The sequence below is a fragment of the Notechis scutatus genome, chromosome 5 (genome assembly GCF_049901735.1).
Source record: "Notechis scutatus isolate UNSWTSFEM ecotype Mainland chromosome 5, rNotScu1.2, whole genome shotgun sequence".
In the NCBI taxonomy this organism is placed as follows: Eukaryota; Metazoa; Chordata; class Lepidosauria; order Squamata; family Elapidae; genus Notechis; species Notechis scutatus.
The window spans coordinates 112,906,778-112,928,192 of record NC_142013.1 but is presented as its reverse complement, the minus strand read 5'-3'; the positions used below and the strand labels follow the sequence as shown (position 1 = coordinate 112,928,192).

General features: G+C 43.8%; 1 protein-coding gene across 3 annotated transcripts; it reads left to right on the top strand.

Moving 5' to 3' along the window:
* The first annotated feature begins 155 nt into the window (after nucleotides 1-155).
* On the top strand, nucleotides 156-16,089 carry SLC25A38 (solute carrier family 25 member 38). 3 transcript variants are annotated; one of them, XM_087967604.1, is made up of 10 exons: nucleotides 156-290; nucleotides 1,887-1,959; nucleotides 2,483-2,545; nucleotides 2,640-2,759; nucleotides 4,110-4,231; nucleotides 5,194-5,278; nucleotides 6,271-6,450; nucleotides 6,779-6,947; nucleotides 7,873-8,039; nucleotides 13,758-16,089. In XM_087967604.1, coding segments are annotated over exons 1-10 (1,104 nt in total). In that variant the 5' UTR covers nucleotides 156-288; the 3' UTR covers nucleotides 13,881-16,089. The 3 variants fall into 3 exon arrangements, with proteins under 3 accessions (XP_087823730.1, XP_087823731.1, XP_087823732.1); XM_087967606.1 differs by having other exon boundaries at nucleotides 172-290; nucleotides 2,640-2,763; XM_087967605.1 differs by lacking the exon at nucleotides 1,887-1,959 and having other exon boundaries at nucleotides 171-290.
* Nucleotides 16,090-21,415: the final 5,326 nt, after the last annotated feature.

Genomic DNA, 21,415 nt, shown 5'->3' with positions numbered 1-21,415 from the left:
CCCCCTGTCCTCCCCGAGCAACCCCGGCTTGGAAAGCCCCGAGACGCCGCCGAGCGCCGGCCTCCCGCTCCGCCTCAGGGGCGAGAACGCCGCCCGGATTGGCCCTGCCAGGCCGCCGTCCCCCTCCTCTTCTTCCTACTCCCCCTGCGCGCGGCGCGGTCGTGACGTCACCAAAGCGCGCCGCCCCTTCGCGGCCCCCCAGTTCCTGCTTCGGCTGGTCGGCCGCGGGCGCCGTCGCTGCCCTTCCTCCTCCTCCTCCTCCTCCTCCTCCGCCCGGGAAGGGAAGCCATGTGAGTGCCCGTCTCGCCCCTTCTCCGATCCCCAGCCCTCTCCCCGCCCCCCGCCTCTTGAATTGGGTTTCCATGGTTTTAATAATAGAAGGATGTATTTAGGATTACAATTGCTTTATAATCTAGTTATATATATATATATATATAAATTACAGCCTAATATAATAAACATAATATAATATATAATAACCTAATATAACATATAACACAATATAATAGCCTAATATAATATTATATGATGTGATATAATGTAATACATCAAATAATATAAATGTAATGTAACATAAATATAATATAACATAATATCATAGCTTAACAGCTTAATATAATATTAACATAATATAATATATAAAAACAGCCTAATATAACACCATATAATAGCCTAATATAATATTATATGATGTGATATAATATAATGTAATGCATCAAATAATATAAATGTAATGTAACATAAATATAATAAAAGCCTAATATAACATATCATAGCTTAATATCTTAGCTTAATATCTTAGCCTAATGTTAACATATAATATATAACAGCCTAATACAACATAACACAATATAATAGCCTAATATAATATTATGTGATGTAATATATCATATAATATAAATATAATAAACAGCCTAATATATAATTATAATCTCCCTCTCTCCCTCCCTCCCTCCCTCCCTCCCCCCCTCTCTATATAAATATATATAAGCTAAATACCCCTCACGCATCATCACAAAATCTCCAGAACCGTAAAGCCTACAAACTTGAAATTTGGCATGTATGTTCCACTTGGCTTCTAGGTGCTCACTAAGAAAGGATTTTTCCAAATGACCATTAGAGCAGTGATCCCCAACATTTTTTACGCCGCGGCCCGGTATCCCCAACCTTTTTTATGGCGCGGCCCGGTACCGGCATAGCTGGCGCCGCCATCTTTTTGATGAAAAAGTGCTTCCGGTGAGCTTTCTACCCGGAAAAGCTCACTGGAAGCACTTTTTCATCAAAAAGATGGCGGCGCCTAGCAAGCCAGCGCCGTAGGACTTGTTCCACGGACGGTACCGGTCCGCGGACCGGTGGTTGGGGACCCCTGCATTAGAGCATTAGTATTTTGTATATTGCTATTAACACGCTCTAACAGCGTAACATAATATAATTAATAACAGCCTAATGTAATACAGTACAATACATAATAAGTGCAGTATTTTCAATATTAAGCAAAAATCAACATAGAGGCGCAACCTGAAACTGACAGGAAGGAAGTTCAAAAGTCATGTTAGAAAGTATGGCTTTACAGAAAAAGCAGCTGAAGCTTGGAACCAACTTCCGGTAGAGATAGTAGGTCAATCGATCAAAAACTGAGTTTAAACATGCTTGGGATAAATACACGTTCATCACAACATCACATCTGACAAAAATTATACATATGTGTGTGTGTGTGTGTATGTGTGTGTGTATATTCGTATACATACATAATTTTTAATTAATTTAAAAGAAAACAAAAAAACAGGTAAAGTCAAAGGGCAAATAAACTTGATGGACCGACCATTAGATCTTTTTCTTATTTTTAAGAAGTCCTATAGTTTTCTTTCCAATATCTTTTTTTCCAGGGCCGATTACTGGAAATCTCAGCCCAAGAAATTCTGTGATTATTGCAAGTGCTGGATAACAGACAACGAACCGGTACGATGGATTTCTGATTAAATCTAAGTTTCTGGGATTTGGGTTATAACATTTTAAATTTAAGTTTCATCAGAGGGTCAACATTTGATATGTTGTTTGTTTCCTAGCCTTTTTCCTGTGGCTGGCGGAGTAGAATAAATGCAGGCAATATAAACTAATGCCTGTGTGTTTAATGTTTTATATCTTCAGATTTAGTTGGAACCTAAAAGAACCTTGCTTGTTCTTTTCAGTGACACCTTTATTTAAGAACTCAAAAAATCCTCATACAAATTTATACGGTTTAGGGCATCTTTTAAAATCACCTAAAGTGCCTGCAGAAATAAAATATCATTGATATGATTGCAGTTGAAACCATTCCTGGTCAGGTTCTTTGACAGGATAGACGTTCTTCAAACAGGGTTTGAAGGTTGAAATATTTACCTCAGCTGCCTCAGGGAGATGTAATGCCTTCTGTATCTTACACATAGTTGTAAAGTTTAATTTTTCTTTAGTTTAAGAATCCTTTTTTCTTTCTTTTTATCAGAGCATCGATTTCCACGAAAGAGGAAAGAACCACAAGGAAAATGTGGTAAAGAAAATTAGCGAGGTAACGCAAAACCACCTCCTTCAACCGAAACAGAATGTTGTTGTTTGAAACCCTGCGTCACGCATTCCTGTTGCATCCTCTTTTTAAATTGCAGATTAAACAGAAAAGCTTGGACAAGGCGAAAGTGGACGAAAAAATGGCAAAGGACTTTGCAGCCATGGAGGAAGCGGCCACGAAGGCTTATCAAGAAGATTTGAAAAGGCTCGGATTGAAGGCAGGTAGGACCCCGATGCTATCAAACGGAAGAACCCTCATTCCAATCCTTTGCTTCTTTCCAGTAGCTTCCCTTGACATGAACGTAAAGAGTCCATAAAAATACAGGTAGTCCTCAACTTGCAACTGTTTCTTTAGTGACCGTTTGACTTTGGCACTGAAGTTATCTAGATCAACTTTGGGATGATCAGAGATGGAGAATGCCATTCAGTTTATGTGTGTTATGACCCAGCTCCCCAAACATGACAAACCCTCTGTATTTAAATCAAGGATTCCTTTATTTAGGAGCGCCAGGACCCCAGCAAAATGTTTCTCTCTCACACAGCAGGCTAACAAGTCCATCCGGCTGGGAGATGATTAGTTGTCTGTCACATCTATTCATCTCCGTCTCCTGCCTTTTATCCCCAGAGCTAGTGGTGGGGCTTTGCTAGCAGCAGTGGCTCTTCCGTCCCAAGGACCGGCCCATAGATTTCCACTGCTCTCTTTTCCTTTCCTCTGCCTTCTGCGCATCGAGGCACTGGGCCCAGCTGTTCCTCTTCCTTCCCCGGGGCGAGGCTGGGTGGCAGGAAAGAGCGCCGTGGGCTTCGGAAGCACAATGACCGCCCCACAAGCGATCGCCGCGGCTTGGCCAGCTACGCAAGGCCCCGGGCTGTTGGTCACGGTGTGCCACTCTATAACTGTCTGGTTTGGTTCCGCAACCCAACAAGACAGACACAGACTCCAGAGAGTCATTAGGACTGCAGAAAAAACAATTACTACCAACCTGCCTTCCATGGAGGACCTGAATACTGCACGAGTCAAAAAGAGGGCTGTGAAAATATTTACGTACCCCTCACATCCTGGACATAAACTGTTTCAACTCCTATCCTCAAAACGATGCTATAGTGTCCATAAAAGAAAAGATACCTTCACCAAGAGTCAAGAATCATCAGGTACAACATTTAATGATAGTCATAGGGTACAATAAGCAATCAAATCATACTAGGAAACAGTCAATATAAATCGTAAGGATACAAGCGACAAAGTTACAGTCATACAGTCACAAGTGGGAGGGGATGGGTGATAAGGAGTGACAAGATTAATAGTAATAGTAGTGCAGACTTTGTAAACAGTTGGACAGTGTTGAGGGAATTATTTGTTTAGCAGAGTGGTGGCTTTCGGGAAAAAACTGTTCTTGTGTCTAGTTCTGATGTGCAGTGCTCTATAGCGGCATTACTTATACTTATTAAATATTACCTAATCTAATCTTTATTTTTATGACTAGAAAGTCTGGAATACGGTTAGTAAAAAAATGTATAGCTTTAATTTTTGACTGTGCATACAATCTAATTTTGTTTGTTTTTCTTCCAAGATGCATCCTGTACTAAAAGCCTTTTTTTGTGGTTCAATCAGTGGAACCTGCTCCACCCTGCTCTTCCAGCCTCTTGACTTGCTTAAAACTAGGATGCAGACTTTGCAGTCAACTGTCAGTGGGCAAGTATTTCAAATATTTACTGGAGATTCTTTTGCTGTTGGCCTTAAAGCTCTGGGCTAAAATCAAGACGTGAAAGGGTGAAACTGATATAACAATGAGACAGGCAAAGTACAGTCCTAGGTTTTACAAGTGAAAACATCCATATTTGGGTTTTACTGAATAAAAGGTATGCGTTAGAAGTCCTGGTGGTGCAATGGTTAGAATTCAGTATTGCAGGTTGACTCTGCCAATGGTCAGGAGTTTAATCCTAACGGCTCAAAGTTGATTCAGACTTTCATCCTTCTGAGTTTGGTAAAATGAGGACTCAGAGCAAAATGTTGACTCTGTAAACTGCTTAGAGAGGGCTGTAAAAGCATTGTGAAGCGGTATATAAGTGCTATTGCAATTTCTTATAGGAAAAGTTGGTGTTATGCCTTGCCTGAGTACAGGCTGGCTTTATTGATGAATCTCAACTCAGTTGTGCAAAGAGAAAAACATTTAGCTAGCATATCTGAGTTACTCCTACATTCAGGAAGATAGTTTCTCTACATGGTTGCTTGTAGTGGAATAAATAGCCAAAATTTGCATTTTTCTCCAATGGTGGCATTGGGAATCAGTAGATAAAAACTCATTTTAACTTCAGAAAAAAGTGTCTTGGTCTCCAGTGGATCTTTACCAATGCTGGATCGGAATTATGTTATGGTCCCAGTGCATATAGAAGTTGCTGGGTTTCAAGAACGGCTTCCATATGGTATCAACTATTTTGGTAGAGAATGTTTCTGAACTGGGAACCTTCCAGTGGGGTTAAATTTTCAATCTCATAATTACAGCCAGTACATTTGCTGGTGGTATTTATGGAGGGGGGTGGGGATAGTGGGGTAAGGAGGCTGTTATTCAGAAGGTCCCCTGGTGGAGAAGCTGTAATAAATGGTTGTTGAGCTTCACCTGTTTCTAATATCTAATATATATTTTCCCCCCCCAGATCAGGTCGTATTAAGATGATACCTCTACTCTTCAAACTCGCTCATACAGAAAGCATATTTGGGCTGTGGAAAGGTGCTTCTCCCGTGAGTTTTCTCTAATAAGTAGTGTGACCTTTTTTTTTTTGCTTGAATTGGATTTTTGGGAGTGAGCTTATTTTGATTTGAATCCATAAGAAACCTTAATCCTTGCCACTAAAAGCTAGTAGCAACCAATTCAGGAATATATCCAACAGTGGCTCAAAGTAACATTTCTTTGAACATTGTTGAGCCAAGTGATAACAGTGGCCATAGAGCTTTCAAAATAGAATTTGGAAGTCTGAAAGTGAATGCTCAGGTGATGTAGAGATCCAAGTAAACTATATGTGATCAGAGTAAACCATGATAAACCAGGTTCTTTTATGCTGAAACAATGGCCAGGTTCCTGCCATACTCTAAGCTACAGTCTAACCAACTTTTAGACCACACGCTGAGTGAACATGGCCACAGAATGTTTCAGCTGTTTCTCACAAACATAAATTTCTGGTTATTTGGATTATATGGAAGTGTAATTCATTTGACAGTACCCATTTAATCACAATATGGGAACATATCTCTCTGGTGATTAGATTCCAATACTGCTTTATTTGATCATACATATTGTTAAAAGTATTGATTAGTATTCTCTTTCCCAAAGGTGCAAATTTTTCCTCACTCATGTCTTCTGTGATTCCTTTAGTTTGATTAAGGGCATTGTGACAAAAGTGCCCTGGTTTTTGAAGCTTGAAATTTAGATACAGGAGCTGAAATATCTGATTAGAGCTAAAGACCGTGGAAGTTCAAATCTCCACTTCACTTTTGGAGCTGATGAAATGACTTTAGACAAGTTGCCTTTGGCCAATGCCCGGCCTATCGTACTTCATACAACTTTCTTGAGTTTCTTGTATGAAATGCAACATTATTAAATTGGGGAAAAAATATATTGTGCCTCACTTCTTTGGAAATAAAAATTAAAAAATTGCCAATAAATATCCTTAGATTTGTCTCTTTGCATGATTGTCTTTCTCTCTTTGTGTATTCTGCTTGCCATCTCTTTGCAGTCCTTTGCACGATGCATTCCAGGAGTTGGGATTTACTTCAGCACCTTATATATGATAAAACATCATTTTTTCTGGGAACGCTCTCCTACTGCTTTGGAATCAGTTCTTTTGGGTGCAACTTCACGAACTGTAGCTGTTATTTGTATGTTACCCATCACAGTAGTAAAAACACGATATGAGGTGAGGAATTACTTACTTTTTTATTGGAAAATGTTATTTATATACTTCTAATCCTTTTGTGTTACTTTACTCTTTCCAACTCTAAGCAACTTATAGCAACAACTAAAAAAAATCACCATAGAATAAGCTTAGCAATATCAGAAACCGTCAGGAATATTAATGCCATGATTTTGTAAACATCTCTGATATAAATCCTTCTAACATAACAAATTGCTTCCATATATAATGGTTCCAATATGATAGTTTGTAACGTAGAACCTTTTTCTGCTCCTTATTTATTTTAAGGTTTGGCAGAAGTTCACTTTGATAAATTACATTTGATTTACAGAGTGGAAAATACAGCTATGAAAGTGTGTATGGAGCCTTGAGAAATATCTATCGGTCAGAAGGAGCCCGGGGTTTGTTTAGTGGCCTGTCAGCAACACTTCTTCGTGACGCCCCTTTTTCTGGCATCTATCTGATGTTCTACACACAGACCCAAAAGCTTGCATCCTATGGTAAGTGAACAGGTTCTGTGGCTTCTTCTGTAGCATTTAGGATCGATTAAATAGTTTCCATATGAGATTTTGTGGCAAGAAATCTTTTACATCTTTATCTTTAAATGTCCTTTTTATATGTCGCTTGTTCCATAAAACCAGTACCTTGTAATTGTTCTTAGGTTTTAAATTGCCCAAAACTGAATATTCTTTGAGTCCACACAGGTTATGCTTCTCTTTGGTGTTCTAAATCATAACCTTTGTTTTTGTAGCATAATAATTCTGGATCCGTGAATCTTTTAGCCATTGGGAAGAATGAGTGGCTTGGTATAAAGAATGTAAAAATTAATCGTGTTTCAGTTTGAATGCTTTAGACATAACAATTCTCACACAAGACATGCTGTTTAGAGGTTGAAAAAAGGAGGTACCTGTATGTCCTTTGACTCTAATATTGATCTTTATGTTCAAGCAATATTAGAAATTTTATAACAGTTATTTTTCAGGAATGTAGAATTAATAATGTAAATTTAAACCGAATTGTCATATAACTTTCTGGAATTTAATTTGTTTCTTATTTGTGTACCTAATCACAGCTGGTGAATGTAAGAGGAAAATGATGCTGAAAAGAATTTTTCTTAACTACATAAATAGGAGTGAAGCAAACATGATACTGTATGTTCAAATGTTTGCAGTAGTTTTGCCATTTTCAAAACATGGAACATTTTGCTAGGATTGTCATAATTTTGGTGTGTAGTTCAGGGCCTTCAGAAATCCATCTTCACTTCATTTTCCAATTATACTCCTTTTCAGTTTGAATTTTGGGTTTTCTAAAATACTGACTCTAAATTAGTCTTGCCTATGATGTGACATAAAGGATTTGGTTCTACTTATTCTTTGGAGCAATTAATTATAAAACAACTTTATGGATTTGCTTGCTGTTTTCCAGGCCAACTAGATACAACCGTTGCACCACTTATGAACTTTGGTTGTGGAACTGTGGCTGGGATTCTGGCCTCATTAGCTACTCAGCCTGCTGATGTCATCAAAACACACATGCAACTGTCATCTGAAAAATACCTTCAGACTCGCCAGACCATTGCCTTAATATTTAGGGTAAGGCTGAATGCATTAAGTAGTTAACAATATTTTGGCTCTTAAATTACCAGCAGCAAAATATTCCTTAATTAAAATAACCTGATAGCTGACTTCATTTTCGTCATGTTTCTGAAAAAGTATTCCTACATTAATTTCAGCAGGATTTTGCAATGATTAGATATCTGTGCAAACAGCATAAGAAGGTAAGATCAAGGGCCAATTTAATCCAGCTTTCTGTTCTTGCTGTGACAGATCTGATGTCTCTTGGCACAGTGAAGTTGTGAATACCACAGCTTAGTCCAATTACCTCCATTAATTAACAGTTAGCATTCTGAAGCATAGTGTTGGTTCCTGTTCTATTGTGGGATTGCGATTGCTTTTGATACAATTTAGATTTTGTCCAAAAAGAGAGGAACCCTTCAAGGAAACTAATTATCACCATGACTGCCATGGTGTATTGTATTTATATACACACACACACACACACACACACCGTATTTTTTGGACTGTAAGACACACTCCCCCACCCCCAAAAAGTGGGTGAAATGTCTGTGCGTCTTATATAGCTAATATGGGCCTGTTTTTGGCCTCTGCGGGTCCCCGTTTTGTCCTCCCCGGTGTCCAGAAGTAATCTGCAGGCCAAAACAGGCTAGTTTTTAGCCTCTGGAAGTGTTATGGTTCACCAGCAGCAGGTACGGACGGCTGAGGTCTCTTGACAGCGAGGACTTGGATGAAGGGCCTGCATGTGATGCAGGGATGGGGCCAAGACTATCGGACAGTGGGGTGCTGCCTTCGGAGGTTGTGGAGTCTGGCAACAGTGACAAAGAGGGACCCAGGGATCCTGTGCTCAGTGCGCGTGTGCGCAGGGCTGCTCAAAGGAAAGGCGACTCGGGAGTAAGGCTGGAAGGTGATGGCCCCTCCCATAAGGGATAAAAACTAGCCTTCGGGGTTGGCTTCTTTGCAGGAAGCAAAGTAGTTCTTTATGCTCAAGAGTTCTCGTCCTCTGGTTTGTTTTTGGAAACTTCTGGATTTGGATATCGATCTGCAATTAGTCTTTCGTTCTTGGCAGCCTTTCGCAACCTTGAAAGGGCTGGCTCTTATCTGGGACAATTAATTTGAAATTATTCTTGGCTCTGAATGCGTAGAATTCACAGCGCCGGAGTAAAAGAGGTTTGTTTTTATGAACAATTTGTGTTTGTTTGATTTGAACGAGGCTTGGGTCAGAACAGGAGGCCTCCGCACATCCTGTTTTCGGCTTCCCCAGGAGGACAAAAATGGAACCTGCGGAGGCCTCCAGAGGCCAACAACGGGCCCGTTTTTGGCCTACTGTTGTGATTTGCTGGCAGCAGGTGCGGACGGCTGAGGTCTCGGAGAGCGAGGACTCAGATGAGGGGCCTGCGTGTGATGCGGGGATGGGGCCAGGACCATCAGGGAGCGGAGTGCTGCCTTCAGAGATTGTGAAGGCTGGCAGCAGTGATGAAGAGGCCCCCGAGGAGCCTGTGCCCAGTGTGCGTGCGCGCAGGGCTGCTCGAAGGAAAGAGCAGCTGCAGCAGCATGGGCGACTCAGGAGTAAGGCTACAAGGTAATGGCCCCTCCCTTAAGAGATAAAAGCCAGCTGAGAAACTGCAGTTCTTTGCAGGAAGCAAAGAAGTTTTTGCACTCAAGTCTTGTGGACGTTGGAGTATCTTGATTGGTGTTTGGAGACATTTGGAGACTTGATTGGTGTTTGAAATATTTCTTAGCAACTTTATCTAGTGTTCTTGGCAGCCTTGCACCACCTTGGCAAGGCTCGTTCTTATCAGAGACCATTAGTTTGAAACAGCCTTTTAACCAGGAAGGAACGGAATTCATAAAGAATCATGAAAAGGTTTTACTGTTACCTCCATTTGGTTTTTGTTTCCTTGGAACAAATTTTGGGTCAGAACACCTGCAGAGTGCTTTTTGGACATCAGGGAGGCAAAACCTATTTTTTGTTCTTGTTTTCCTTCTAAGTGCATCTTACGATCCAGTGTGCCTTATAGTCCGAAAAATACAGTATGTCAGGGTGGAATTGTGAAGTCCTTGGTGCTTTCTGAGATCGGTTATTTTAATGCAGATACTTCATTATCAGGCTAAATAACATCTTAAGTGTTGGAAGGGAATGGGATTTGTTCTCCTTTATATTATCTTGCTATATTTGTTGTATACAGTATTTTGCCCATTCGTGCTGATGGGGGTTCTCTTTTCTCCTTAATTAGACTATTCACTGCTTGATTGTTTGTCTGAGTTGGCGATTCCTAATTAGGATATTGTTGACTGGTTGATGGTTTATTTAATGTTGCTACTGGTGTTAATCCCTGGTTATCTGGATATTAATTCCTGGCAAGGAGGTATTCTAAAAAAAAATCTTTTTAGCTTTTCATCGTCTGTTTTGAATGATGCATAAATGTATAATATGAGCCTGTTGATGGCTGCTTTGTCTTAAGGACAAGCTTCCAAGAATCCCCTAGCATTTTGGGATTTAGTCTGATCTAGGTTGTTCATAGTTTCCCAGTTGAAGCTTGAGTTAACGCTGTGTTGTGAAATTGAGGAGTTTTCTTTGTGTCTTCGGATTGCTAGTGGGGTATTCATGAACGTGCTCTGCTAGTCTTTTGCCTGTCTCCAAGCTCAGATAACTCCAAGGACAGCATATTGCCAGGATTAAAAAAAAGAAAGAAAGAAAGAAAGCAGGCAAAATACACAGCCCAAGACTTGGCAAGAGCTAAGAGCAGAAAAGTTGAAGAAAGAGACAGATACCCAATACTAAGCCTTAAAATGAAATGCATGTAAAACCAGAATCGAGAAGACAGACGTAGACAGCAAATGCCACCTCTGCTAAGAAGCTGAAGAAACAGTGGGCCACATTGTTAGCTGTTGCAAGAAAATGGCACAGATGGGACTACAGACACCAGCAGGACATAGCAGCCACAGCGATGCATTGGAATTTTGGCAAGAAATACCATTTTCTATAAGCGAGAACGGATGGAACCACAATGGGCAAAGTAATCGAAAATGAAGAAGCTGGGACTTTAGAATTCAAACAGAAAAGCACCTGCAGCCCAGACTTAACCATTTTGATAAGAAAGACAAAGTCTGCATCATGGACACAGCAATACATAGAGGCATCAGAATAAAAGATAAAAAAAAAAAACCTGAAGAAAATCACAAAATACAAAGATCTGCAAATAAAAGTAGAATAATCATGGCAAAAGAAAGCAAAAATAATACCAATAGTAATAGGCATCTTAGGTGCAGACCCAAAACAACTAGAGCCCTATTTGATTCCCAGTGATCGTTATAGGACATAAATTATTTAATTTATACTTGCAGAACATAAATCACTTAAACTGTCTTCGTTCTGGTTTTTGGGACAGAACAGCCATGGTTTATTGATAAATGATCTCTTTTGGAAAAGAAACAGAGGAAGCGTAACTCCTATCTTTTATTCACATTTTTATGTTTAATGCTATTTCACATCTCAGAGTAGAGTGTGGGGGAATTAGGAATTTGAGAATTAATCGATAGGCTTGTGACAGTTCTTTGTAGTATGTCAATCAAGAGTATATTCTCAAATGTTACCTCGATACTAGGTTGAGGCGGATAATACCTGGAATGGGAAATTTGTTGGATGAAAGATTTATTTATTGGATTGATTGGATTGATTTGGATGAAGTTGCATCCTCTTAGAAGAAATAGATACATAGTTTTGACATACCGGGTTTCTCCGACAATACGGCCTCCCCCAATAGGAAGTCCCAGCATGTTTTATAGGCATAAAATCAAATTAAGCCCCTCCCCCCAAATTAAGGCCTATATTAAACATGTGAAATGGGGGGGAATAGCGGGGGCTTGCCGTTAGGAAGTACTTTTGTTGCATACCCAGATATGGTGCTTCCTGTGTTGACCTCGGCGTTGGTGGGGCACTTCATATCGGGAGACCTTCCACCACCGTTGCTTTCCCTTCTCCCCGTGCTGCTGCGGCGTTTAGAGCAACGCCACGTGCAGCCAGCCAGGGCTCCTCCCTGCAACCAGAGCCCAGCGGAGACACTCGGCTTCAGGCACTCCTGTCACTGCCTTCCCTTCGCCTTCGAGGGCAAAGCCAATTCTTTTAAAAACGACGCCCTACTACTGGTACGACAAACCCTCCCCTGCCCGAGAGGGCAGCCCAACTCCACGTGGGGAGGCGAATCTCCCGGGGCCGCAGCGCAGGATCAGCCCACCCCAGGAGAAGCGCCCAGCCACCGTCTCTGCCTGGCGCCGGGCAGAGCGTGAAGAGCTTCGCCTGGGGTGCCCAGCGCAGCTGACAGGTGGGCCCTCATGCCCGGCGGGTATGACAGGTAGGCCCTCATGACCTGCCAAGAGAAAGAGCTGGGCCGACCCGAGCTTGGCTTCCTTCCCAAGTCCCTCCAACCCGAACCCGAAGGGCCCACCGGGAGAGGCCGCCCGAGGCAGTGATAGCGCCCACCCATCCGCGGACAGGGAGGTGAGGCAACGGCAGCGCTGCTTCCCTGGCCGGCGGGTCCAGCGGAAAGAGCCCAAAGCCACCCATCCTTTCTACCCCTCGCCCACCCCGTCCCCATCCCCACACAGCTCGAAATGCTCTGGCAGCTCCAAACACTGCAGCGGCACAGGCATCGGGCAGAGCGCTCACTCGGCGGGTGTCAGCTCAGAGGAGGACACGGCGCAGGCCATCATCTCGCCTCCTTGTCCGCGGATGGGTGGGCGCTATCACTGCCTCGGGCGGCTTCTCCCAGTGGGCCCTTCGGGTTCGGGCTGGAGGGACTAGGGAAGGAAGCCAAGCTAGGGTCAGCCCGGCTCTTTCGCTTGGCAGGCGGGCGCACACCCGCGGCTCACTTTCCCGGCTCTGCCCAGCCCACCTGGCTCTGGCGCAGCCTTGGCGGGATGAGCGAAGGGCCCGGCAGGGAGGCGCTCGCTGCCTTGGCGAGAGCTCCGCCGCTGGGCAGGAGGGCCCGCCTGTCAGCTGCGCTGGGCACCCCAGGTGAAGCTCTTCACGCTCTGCCCGGCGCCAGGCAGGGATGGCGGCGGGGCGCTTCTCCCAGGGTGGGCCGATCCTGCATTGTGGCCCCGGGAGATTCACCTCCCTACGTGGAGTTGGGCTGCCCTCTTGGGCAGAAGAGGGTTTGTTGTACCAGGAGTAGGGCGTCGTTTTTAAAAGAATTGGCTTTGCCTTCGAAGGCGAAGGGAAGGTGGTGCCAGGAGCGCCTGAAGCCAAGTGTCTCCACTGGGCTCCGGTTGCAAGGAGGAGCCCTGGTTGGCCGCGCATGGCTGCGCCAAACACTGCGGCATTGCTCTAAACACCGTGGCAGCACGGGGAGAAGGGAAAGCAACAGTGGTGGAGTGTCTCCTGATACGAAGTGCCCCACCAACGCCGAAGTCAACATCCAAGCCGTTACCGCCCGCCCGCCCGAGGATGCAAGGGGGGGGGGAAATTAAGTCACCCCCCAAAAGACGGCCTAGCCATTTTTTCGTGGGTCAAAAAAAAAAAAAGGCCCGGCCTTATTTTGTGAGAAACAGTATGTGGTAAGATGGCAAAAAATTAATAAATAAAAAATATTGTTAACTCATTCTATCACAGGATGATCAAGTGACTTCTATATACTAGTTTCTATTTCCATCTTTGGTTAAAGATAAATCTTTAATAACTATCATCCAGAACTGATGTTTAAGAAGATGATGATGGTTATTATTTTTTTACAGACTTATGGACTGGCTGGCTTTTTCCATGGTGCTGTTCCACGAGCTTTGCGGCGCACCCTGATGGCAGCAATGGCATGGACTGTCTATGAACAAATGATGGCTAAGATGGGTTTAAAATCCTAAGGGATATGACAAGAAACAATCGTTCTACCTTTATTTGTCCACTTACTGTGATTGTTTGGTGAGGCTTGTGTTTGGAGTAGTCCTATGTGGAAAGTCCCTTGCTTAGGCAGATTTTATCAATTTTATCAATTACTGAATTCCAAAACAGTGCCTCAGAATCTTTAGAAATATGAGTGAATGGAGTAGAATAATGTGACAGCATAGGGGAGATATTTCAGGAAACCTATGCCCTACTTGGAAATTGCATGAACTTCTATCTGTTTTGTGGTTTAGTACCAGTAGAAGAGAATATGTGATGACCCAAAGGGGCATGTCACAAAAGCAACAAAGTCACAAAACTAGGTAAAGTCCCTTTAATTCCTCCAACTTGGCCCCCAATGTCCAGTTATCATCGTCTGGAGAAAAAAAAACTCTCCCAAGAACAGTTTTTAAAGGGAAGAAATTCAGTCTGAACCCAAAGTACATCTAAACTATAAATAAAAACCAACACAAACCATGCTGCGGCAATTAACGAGACAGGGCAGGATAAGGAATTGCAGACTTCCAAAGATAACAAAACAGACAGTTGGGAGGATGCCAGAACCCAGATAAGACTTGACAAATCAAGATAATTCACGCTTTGCTTCCAGCAAGGCGCTGTGCGCAAACACCCTTTTAAAATCCTGTTTTCCCAGCTGCAGCTCATGAAGGGAATCAGGGCCCTTTCCTCTCCCATAAGCCAATGTTGCTCCCTTCTCTGTTCCTCCCAGCGTGCCCTAAGATGCAGAGGGGGTGGGCCAGAGTCTTCCTCTGAAGGCCCAGCTGGACTGTGCCCTTCCCCCGTTTCCGCCACAGCCACCGGAGACACACTCCCACTCCCTGTCAGCTGCTGCGACCTCTCTCTCGGAATCAGATTCCAACAGGGGCAGGACAGAATATTTGTAATTCAGGGTTGAACCGTGAGGTGCTTTTCTTGCAGACCTTTCATGACCCAACCAGGCAACATCATCAGTGCAAACCAAGGATCCTATTGTTTAGTAAGCATCAATTATCCTACAAAGCCATTTTACCCGCCAGAACCTTTTCACCCCTCTGTTTTGACGATTTTATTCAATGAATTGTTGAATACTTTCTGCAGTTGAGATTCTAAAACTTAAGAAACATTATTCTTGCTGGTTTCTTGCTAGAATTGTGTGCTGCATTTCTTCTCTGCTTTCAATATCGCAGAGGGAAGTCTTGCAAAGGATTTTATCCCGAAAATCTCATTCACCATTTCCTTGAGACAATTGTTAAAAGTAAGAAAATGAATGCTAAATGAAAAGACCACATTTGACCTTTTGATTAAAAATAACGCTAGGATATCACCTTGCCATTTCTGAAGCAGCTCTCAAAAGGTCTGAGTTCCGGGCCTAAACCAGTAATTAACACCACGCATTTGGAGAGGCTTACTGGATTGAATGAGCCAGACTCTGGCACACCGTGAGTGTCAAGAAGCAAATGGATGTAAAGTCAGCACGGGGAGATTCCTCCTCACAGTGCATCTTATCCAGGAGAGGAGGAGGAAGAGGGCCACGCCCTTCCGCTTTCACAGTCCTTGCCTGGTCTTCTCAGCTGTTCTTTGGCGGGGGCAATTAGCCTCCATTCGCCCAATCCATGGGCCCGTCAAACAGCTGATTGTCGGCTCGCCCTCTGCCTCCTAGAAGCTTGTAGCAGTTGCCTTGGTTCGCGATGCCCCACCTCCTCACCAGCCACCTGGTCTTTGGCTCCCCGCTGCTCTGGATGGCAGAAACCCTCCAGCCAGCACCAGTGCAGGGGTTCCTATCCTGCCCCCCCAGTTTGACAGGAGGTTCCTTTTTACCAGGGCCACACCTGGAAGACAGTAAGCAGAAGCAGTGGGCATAAATGTTGGCAAACCACTATACCCCACTTCCTGTATTCCCCCCGGATGGTCTTTGTGGAACTTCTTAAGCAGGCATCCCTTACATCCCTGCTCACTATCCAGGAGGCCTATGTGACGGGATAGCCTTTCCATCGGACCAGGTCCTGTAGGTAGCCCCTATGTAACTGGGAATCCAATACCCGGTCGATCTCATAATGGGTTTCCCCCTCCCCATCCCACCGGCATAGGGCCAGGTGATGGTGGCAGCCTCGGTCGTACGGAGGACTCCCCTACTGTTCTGACCCAAGGCTCGTTCAAATCAAATAAACACAAAGTATATATAAAAGCAAACCTTTTTAATGCGTCTCTGTGGATTCTGTTCATTCCCAGCCAAGAGTCATTAGAACTAATTGTCCCAGATAAGAGCAAGCGCTTTCAAGGTTGCAAAAGGCTGCCAAGAACACAAGATTAACTGCAGGGAAAGATCCAAAACCAAAAGTCTCCGAAAACAAACCAGAATAGACAGGACTTCTTCAAGAACTAGGAGTTGAAAGAATTTCTTTGCTTCCTGCAAAGAACCCAACCCCGAGGGGCTGGCTTTTATCCCTTAGGGCAGTGGTCCCCAACCTTTTTTGTACCAGGGACCGGTTTCACGCAGAAACACTTTTTCAAGGACCGGCTAGGGTTTTTTATTTATTTATTTATTTATTATTAATTAATTAATTAATTTTATTATATTTTATTATATATTCCACTCATTGAAAAGCTAGTTATGACTTAATTTAATTATAATCAAAGTTGGATTGGATTTAATAATCATGGTTAATACAGGCATGATATTCCCCTCTGAAAAAAAAATCGGGACCGGCCAAAAGAGACCCCGCACTGCGTGCCAAGAAATCTCACACACACACACACAACACCAACGCTACACACCCTTCCTTTCCAGCCGGTCAGGTATGGATCAGCTCCGGAGCTGGGCAGCCGCTTCCCTGGTGGCGGGGCCGAGGCCGCCGCCTGGGGAGCACCCGCTGCTTTCCCTCGCCAGGGCCGGGCGGTGGCGTGTTACCCTGCGCCACGTGACCCCTGCCTGGCAGCGCGCTTCTCTGCACGAGGCAGCGGGGTTGCCCAAGGAGCCCGGCCGGCCAGGCGAGGGGAAGGCAGCGAGGGCCCTGCTGGGCTGGGGTGGAAAACCCACTTGGCAAGGAGCCAGGGAAGCCTGCGGGCGGAGGACCAAGCGCGCTGGGAGGCAGAGATTCTGCCGAGGCCGTCAAACAGAGAGACGGCTGGTCTGTGGCTGCCCAGCTCCCATTTCCTGCCGCTCACCTGAGTGGCCTGTAGCCGCGTGTCAGTGAGGCGATTGAAGAAGAGCTTCTCGTGAGCCTTGACCAGGTCGCCGGCCGCTTTCAAAGAGGGCGAGGGAGTTCGTGCAGGCTGGGATCGAGGTAATCGGCAGCAGCGTAGCCTCCCTTCACCAGAGCCTCGCAGAACTGGCGTAAGCCCGGCGAATCATAAGCCTCCTTCTTAGGGAGAGCAGCTTCTCCACGGCTACCACGTTTCCCTTTTCTCTAGCCACGCACGGCGTGGAGTTGACGTTTTTGGTCGAGCGAGGCTAAGGGACAGCGTCAAAAACAGCGCTCGATCCAGCACGTCGGAACAAGATGGCGCCGAAGCAAAGTAGGCGGCCCGGTCCCAAATGACCCACGGACCGGTACCGGTCCGCGGACCGGTTGTTGGGGACCCCTGCCTTAGGGGAGGGGCCATCACCTTCCAGCCTTACTCCCGAGTCGCCCGTGCTGCTGCAGCTGCTCTTTCCTTCAAGCAGCCCTGCGCGCACACGCACTGGGCACAGGCTCCTCGGGGACCTCTTCCTCGCTGCTGCCAGCCTCCACCATCTCCCAAGGCAGCTTTCCACTCTGATAGTCCTGGCCCCATCCCTGCATCACATGCAGGTCCCTCATCTGTCTCCTCACTGTCTGAGACCTCAGCCATCCGCACCTGCTGCCGTTTGAACCAAAACCCCCAAAGGTTTTAAGACGCTGTGAAACACGGGATGCACCTTTCCCAACAATTGGGGTAATTTCAGCTCCACGATCACAGGGTTGATTACCTGCACAGTGAGGAAGGAGGCCAGGAACTTTGGACTCCGTTTCCGGCAGGGAACCTTCCATTTCAGGTGTTTGGTTGGCAGGTACCCCTGTCCCCCACCTGGAACAGCTTCTGCAGGGCCTGTTTCCTGCCTGCCTGTACCTTTTGGGTTTCAGTTGCTTTCCTTTGGGGCCGCTTCACGGCTTCCCATACCCCTTGCAAGGTTTCTATCTTTTGGGCTCACCGGGAAAAGAGCTTCTCGGGGGTATTCAGGTAGAGGAACTAAGTCTATTCTGTTTACCACCCTGAAGAGAGTAAAACCTGTATCCCCTGGACAACATTGTCATATGCCACCTATGATGACCCAAAGGGGCCTGGCACAAAAGCAACAAAGTCACAAAAGTAGATAAAGTCCCTTTAATTCCTCCAACTTGGCCTCCAATGTCCAGTTATCATCGTCTGGAGAGAAAAAAACTCTTCCAAGAACAGTTTTTAAAGGGAATAAATTCAGTCTGAACCCAAAGTACATCTAAACTATAAATAAAAACCAACACAAACCACGCTGCGGCAATTAACGAGACAGGGCAGGATAAGGAATTGCAGACTTCAAAAGATAAAACAGACAGTTGGGAGGATGCCAGAACCCAGATAAGACTTGACAAATCAAGATAATTCACGCTTTGCTTCCAGCAAGACGCTGTGCACAAACACCCTTTTAAAATCCTGTTTTCCCAGCTGCAGCTAATGAAGGGAATCAGGGCCCTTTCCTCTCCCATAAGCCAATGTTGCTCCCTTCTCTGTTCCTCCCAGCGTGCCCTAAGATGCAGAGGGGGTGGGCCAGAGTCTTCCTCTGAAGGCCCTGCCGGACTGTGCCCTTCCCCCGTTTCCACCACAGCCACCGGAGACACACTCCCGCTCCCTGTCAGCTGCTGCGACCTCTCTCTCGGAATCAGATTCCAACAGGGGCAGGACAGAATATTTGTAATTCAGGGTTTAACCGTGAGGTGCTTTTCTTGCAGACCTTTCATGACCCAACCAGGCAACATCATCAGTGCAAACCAAGGATCCTATTGTTTAGTAAGCATCAATTATCCTACAAAGCCATTTTACCCGCCAGAACTTTTTCACCCCTCTGTTTTGACGATTTTATTCAATGAATTGTTGAATACTTTCTGCAGTTGAGATTCTAAAACTTAAGAAACATTATTCTTGCTGGTTTCTTGCTAGAATTGTGTGCTGCATTTCTTCTCTGCTTTCAATATCGCAGAGGGAAGTCTTGCAAAGGATTTTATCCCGAAAATCTCATTCACCGTTTCCTTGAGACAATTGTTAAAAGTAAGAAAATGAAATGAAAAGACTACATTTGACCTTTTGATTAAAAATAACGCTAGGATATCACCTTGCCATTTCCTTTTTTTTGGGGGGGGGGGGGGAACAAATTTTATTAATTTTAAAGACAAACAAACCATCATTAACCATTGAATACATAAAACCTCTTTCCATTATTAATTTTACAAGTCAAGTAAAATATTATTTTATACAACATAATTCTGTTTTACACCATTTCCATATGGACATATAAATATCTCTTAGCAAATTTCTCATTATTTCTCTTTTTGTATTCAATTTCATTATTATTATTGTTATTTTCTATATTTATCCAATTTATAATCATCATCTACATTTCTCTCTGACTTGATTACCATTATTCTCATCGAACATTCCTCCGAGGTTTTATTAATTCTCAAACAAACATGAACACACAAAACACAAAAATATAAAACTTCTTTTAAGAAAGTAGTTTGGCCCCAGATTACCTCTCTTTGTATGGACTCAATGAAATTCGTGCTCATCTTATATACCATTACCTATCTTATTTACCATTCTATATCTTCTATATAACTTCTCCCCGCTTTTCATTCTTCTTAATTCTATTTTATTTAATTCATTTTAATTTAAATCATTGTATTTGTATTTTTTGTCCATTCTTTCCAAATTATCCATTTATCTCATTCCCTACAATAAAAAGAAAAAAGGATTTCTCCTGAAATCACTGATCAGAGTATGATGCCTTTCTATCCTCCCCCTAAATTAATATTTAAAATAACGCCTAGTACCCAATCTGATTCTGCTTAGTACATTCTACCTACTAACTTTTAAAAAGAGAAAAAAATAATAAGTCCAAAATAATTAATATAATTAGATAATAAATCTAAATGTTAAATCTTATAACATTCCAATTATCTATTTCAAAAAACAAATGCTAGAATAATAAGTTTATAGTAAAATCAACACAATAGTCAATTAAACTCTTTAATTAAACTTAATATTTTAAACATTCCTTTTAATATTTTGTTAAATGTTAAAGTCTATCATTACTAAACATTTCAATATTTTAATCTTTTATTAATTCTTATAACATTCTAATTTTCTATTTCTAATACAAATACTACAATACCATCTTAGTCCCTTTAATTCCTCCAACTTGGCCTCCAATGTCTAGTTATCATCGTCTGGAGAAAAAAAAACTCTCCCAAGAACAGTCTTTAAAGGGAAGAAATTCCGTCCAAACCCAAAGTACATCTAAATTATAAATAAAAACCAACACAAACCACGCTGCAGCAATTAACGAGACAGGGCTGGATAAGGAATTGCAGACTTCAAAAGATAATGAAACACACACAGTTGGGAGGACGCCAGAACCCAGATAAGACTTGACAAACAAAGATAATACATGCTTTGCTTCCAGCAAGGTTCTGTGTGCAAACACCCTGTTTATCCTGTTTTCCCAGCTGCAGCTAATGAAGGGAATCAAGGCCTTTTTCTCCCCAGTAACCCAGGTTGCTCCCTTATCCATTCCTCCCTGCGAGCCCTAGGATGAAGAGGGGGTGGCCCTGGGTCTTCCTCTGAACCCCCTCTCCCTTGTTCTACCTCTCCCCTGCTCTGCCCAGCCTGACTTTGCCCTTCCCCAGTTTTCTCCACAGCCAATGGAACCACATTCCCGCTCCCTGTCAGCTGCTCGACCTCCCCCTTAGAATCAGATTTCAACGGGGGCATGACACCACCTCCGCAAATGCCATGGGATCTGTCCAATTGGTTTGATTGTAGGTGATATAGGTCCTAAGATATCTTTCCACTGGCATTGGTTCTCTCCGTGGCCCCGTTAGTACTCGAGTGAAATGCCGAGCTTAGACCCCCGAGAGGACCCCATCCTCCGAACAAAGTCCCACCAGAATTTAGCTGTGAACTGTACCCCCCTATCTGAAATTATTCTCCACGGCATGCCGTGGAGGTGATAGATATGCGTGAGGAACAGTTTAGCTAATTTGCAATGGTAATCTGGGGCGTGGTACAAAATGGGCTTGTATGACAGTTTAACCATTGCTCTCCGGAAGCTCCACAATGAAATCCATGGCTATCTCCTCTCAGGGCTGGGTTGGGTCAGCCATGGATTGTAAGAGACCACGGGTTTTCCCTGAGCAGGGTTTTGTGGTTGTGCAGACTGGACAACTTTTGACATAGTCCAGTATGTCAGGGGTCGCCAACCTTTTGGACCTCAGGGGACCACCAAACTCTTAATTTTAAATCC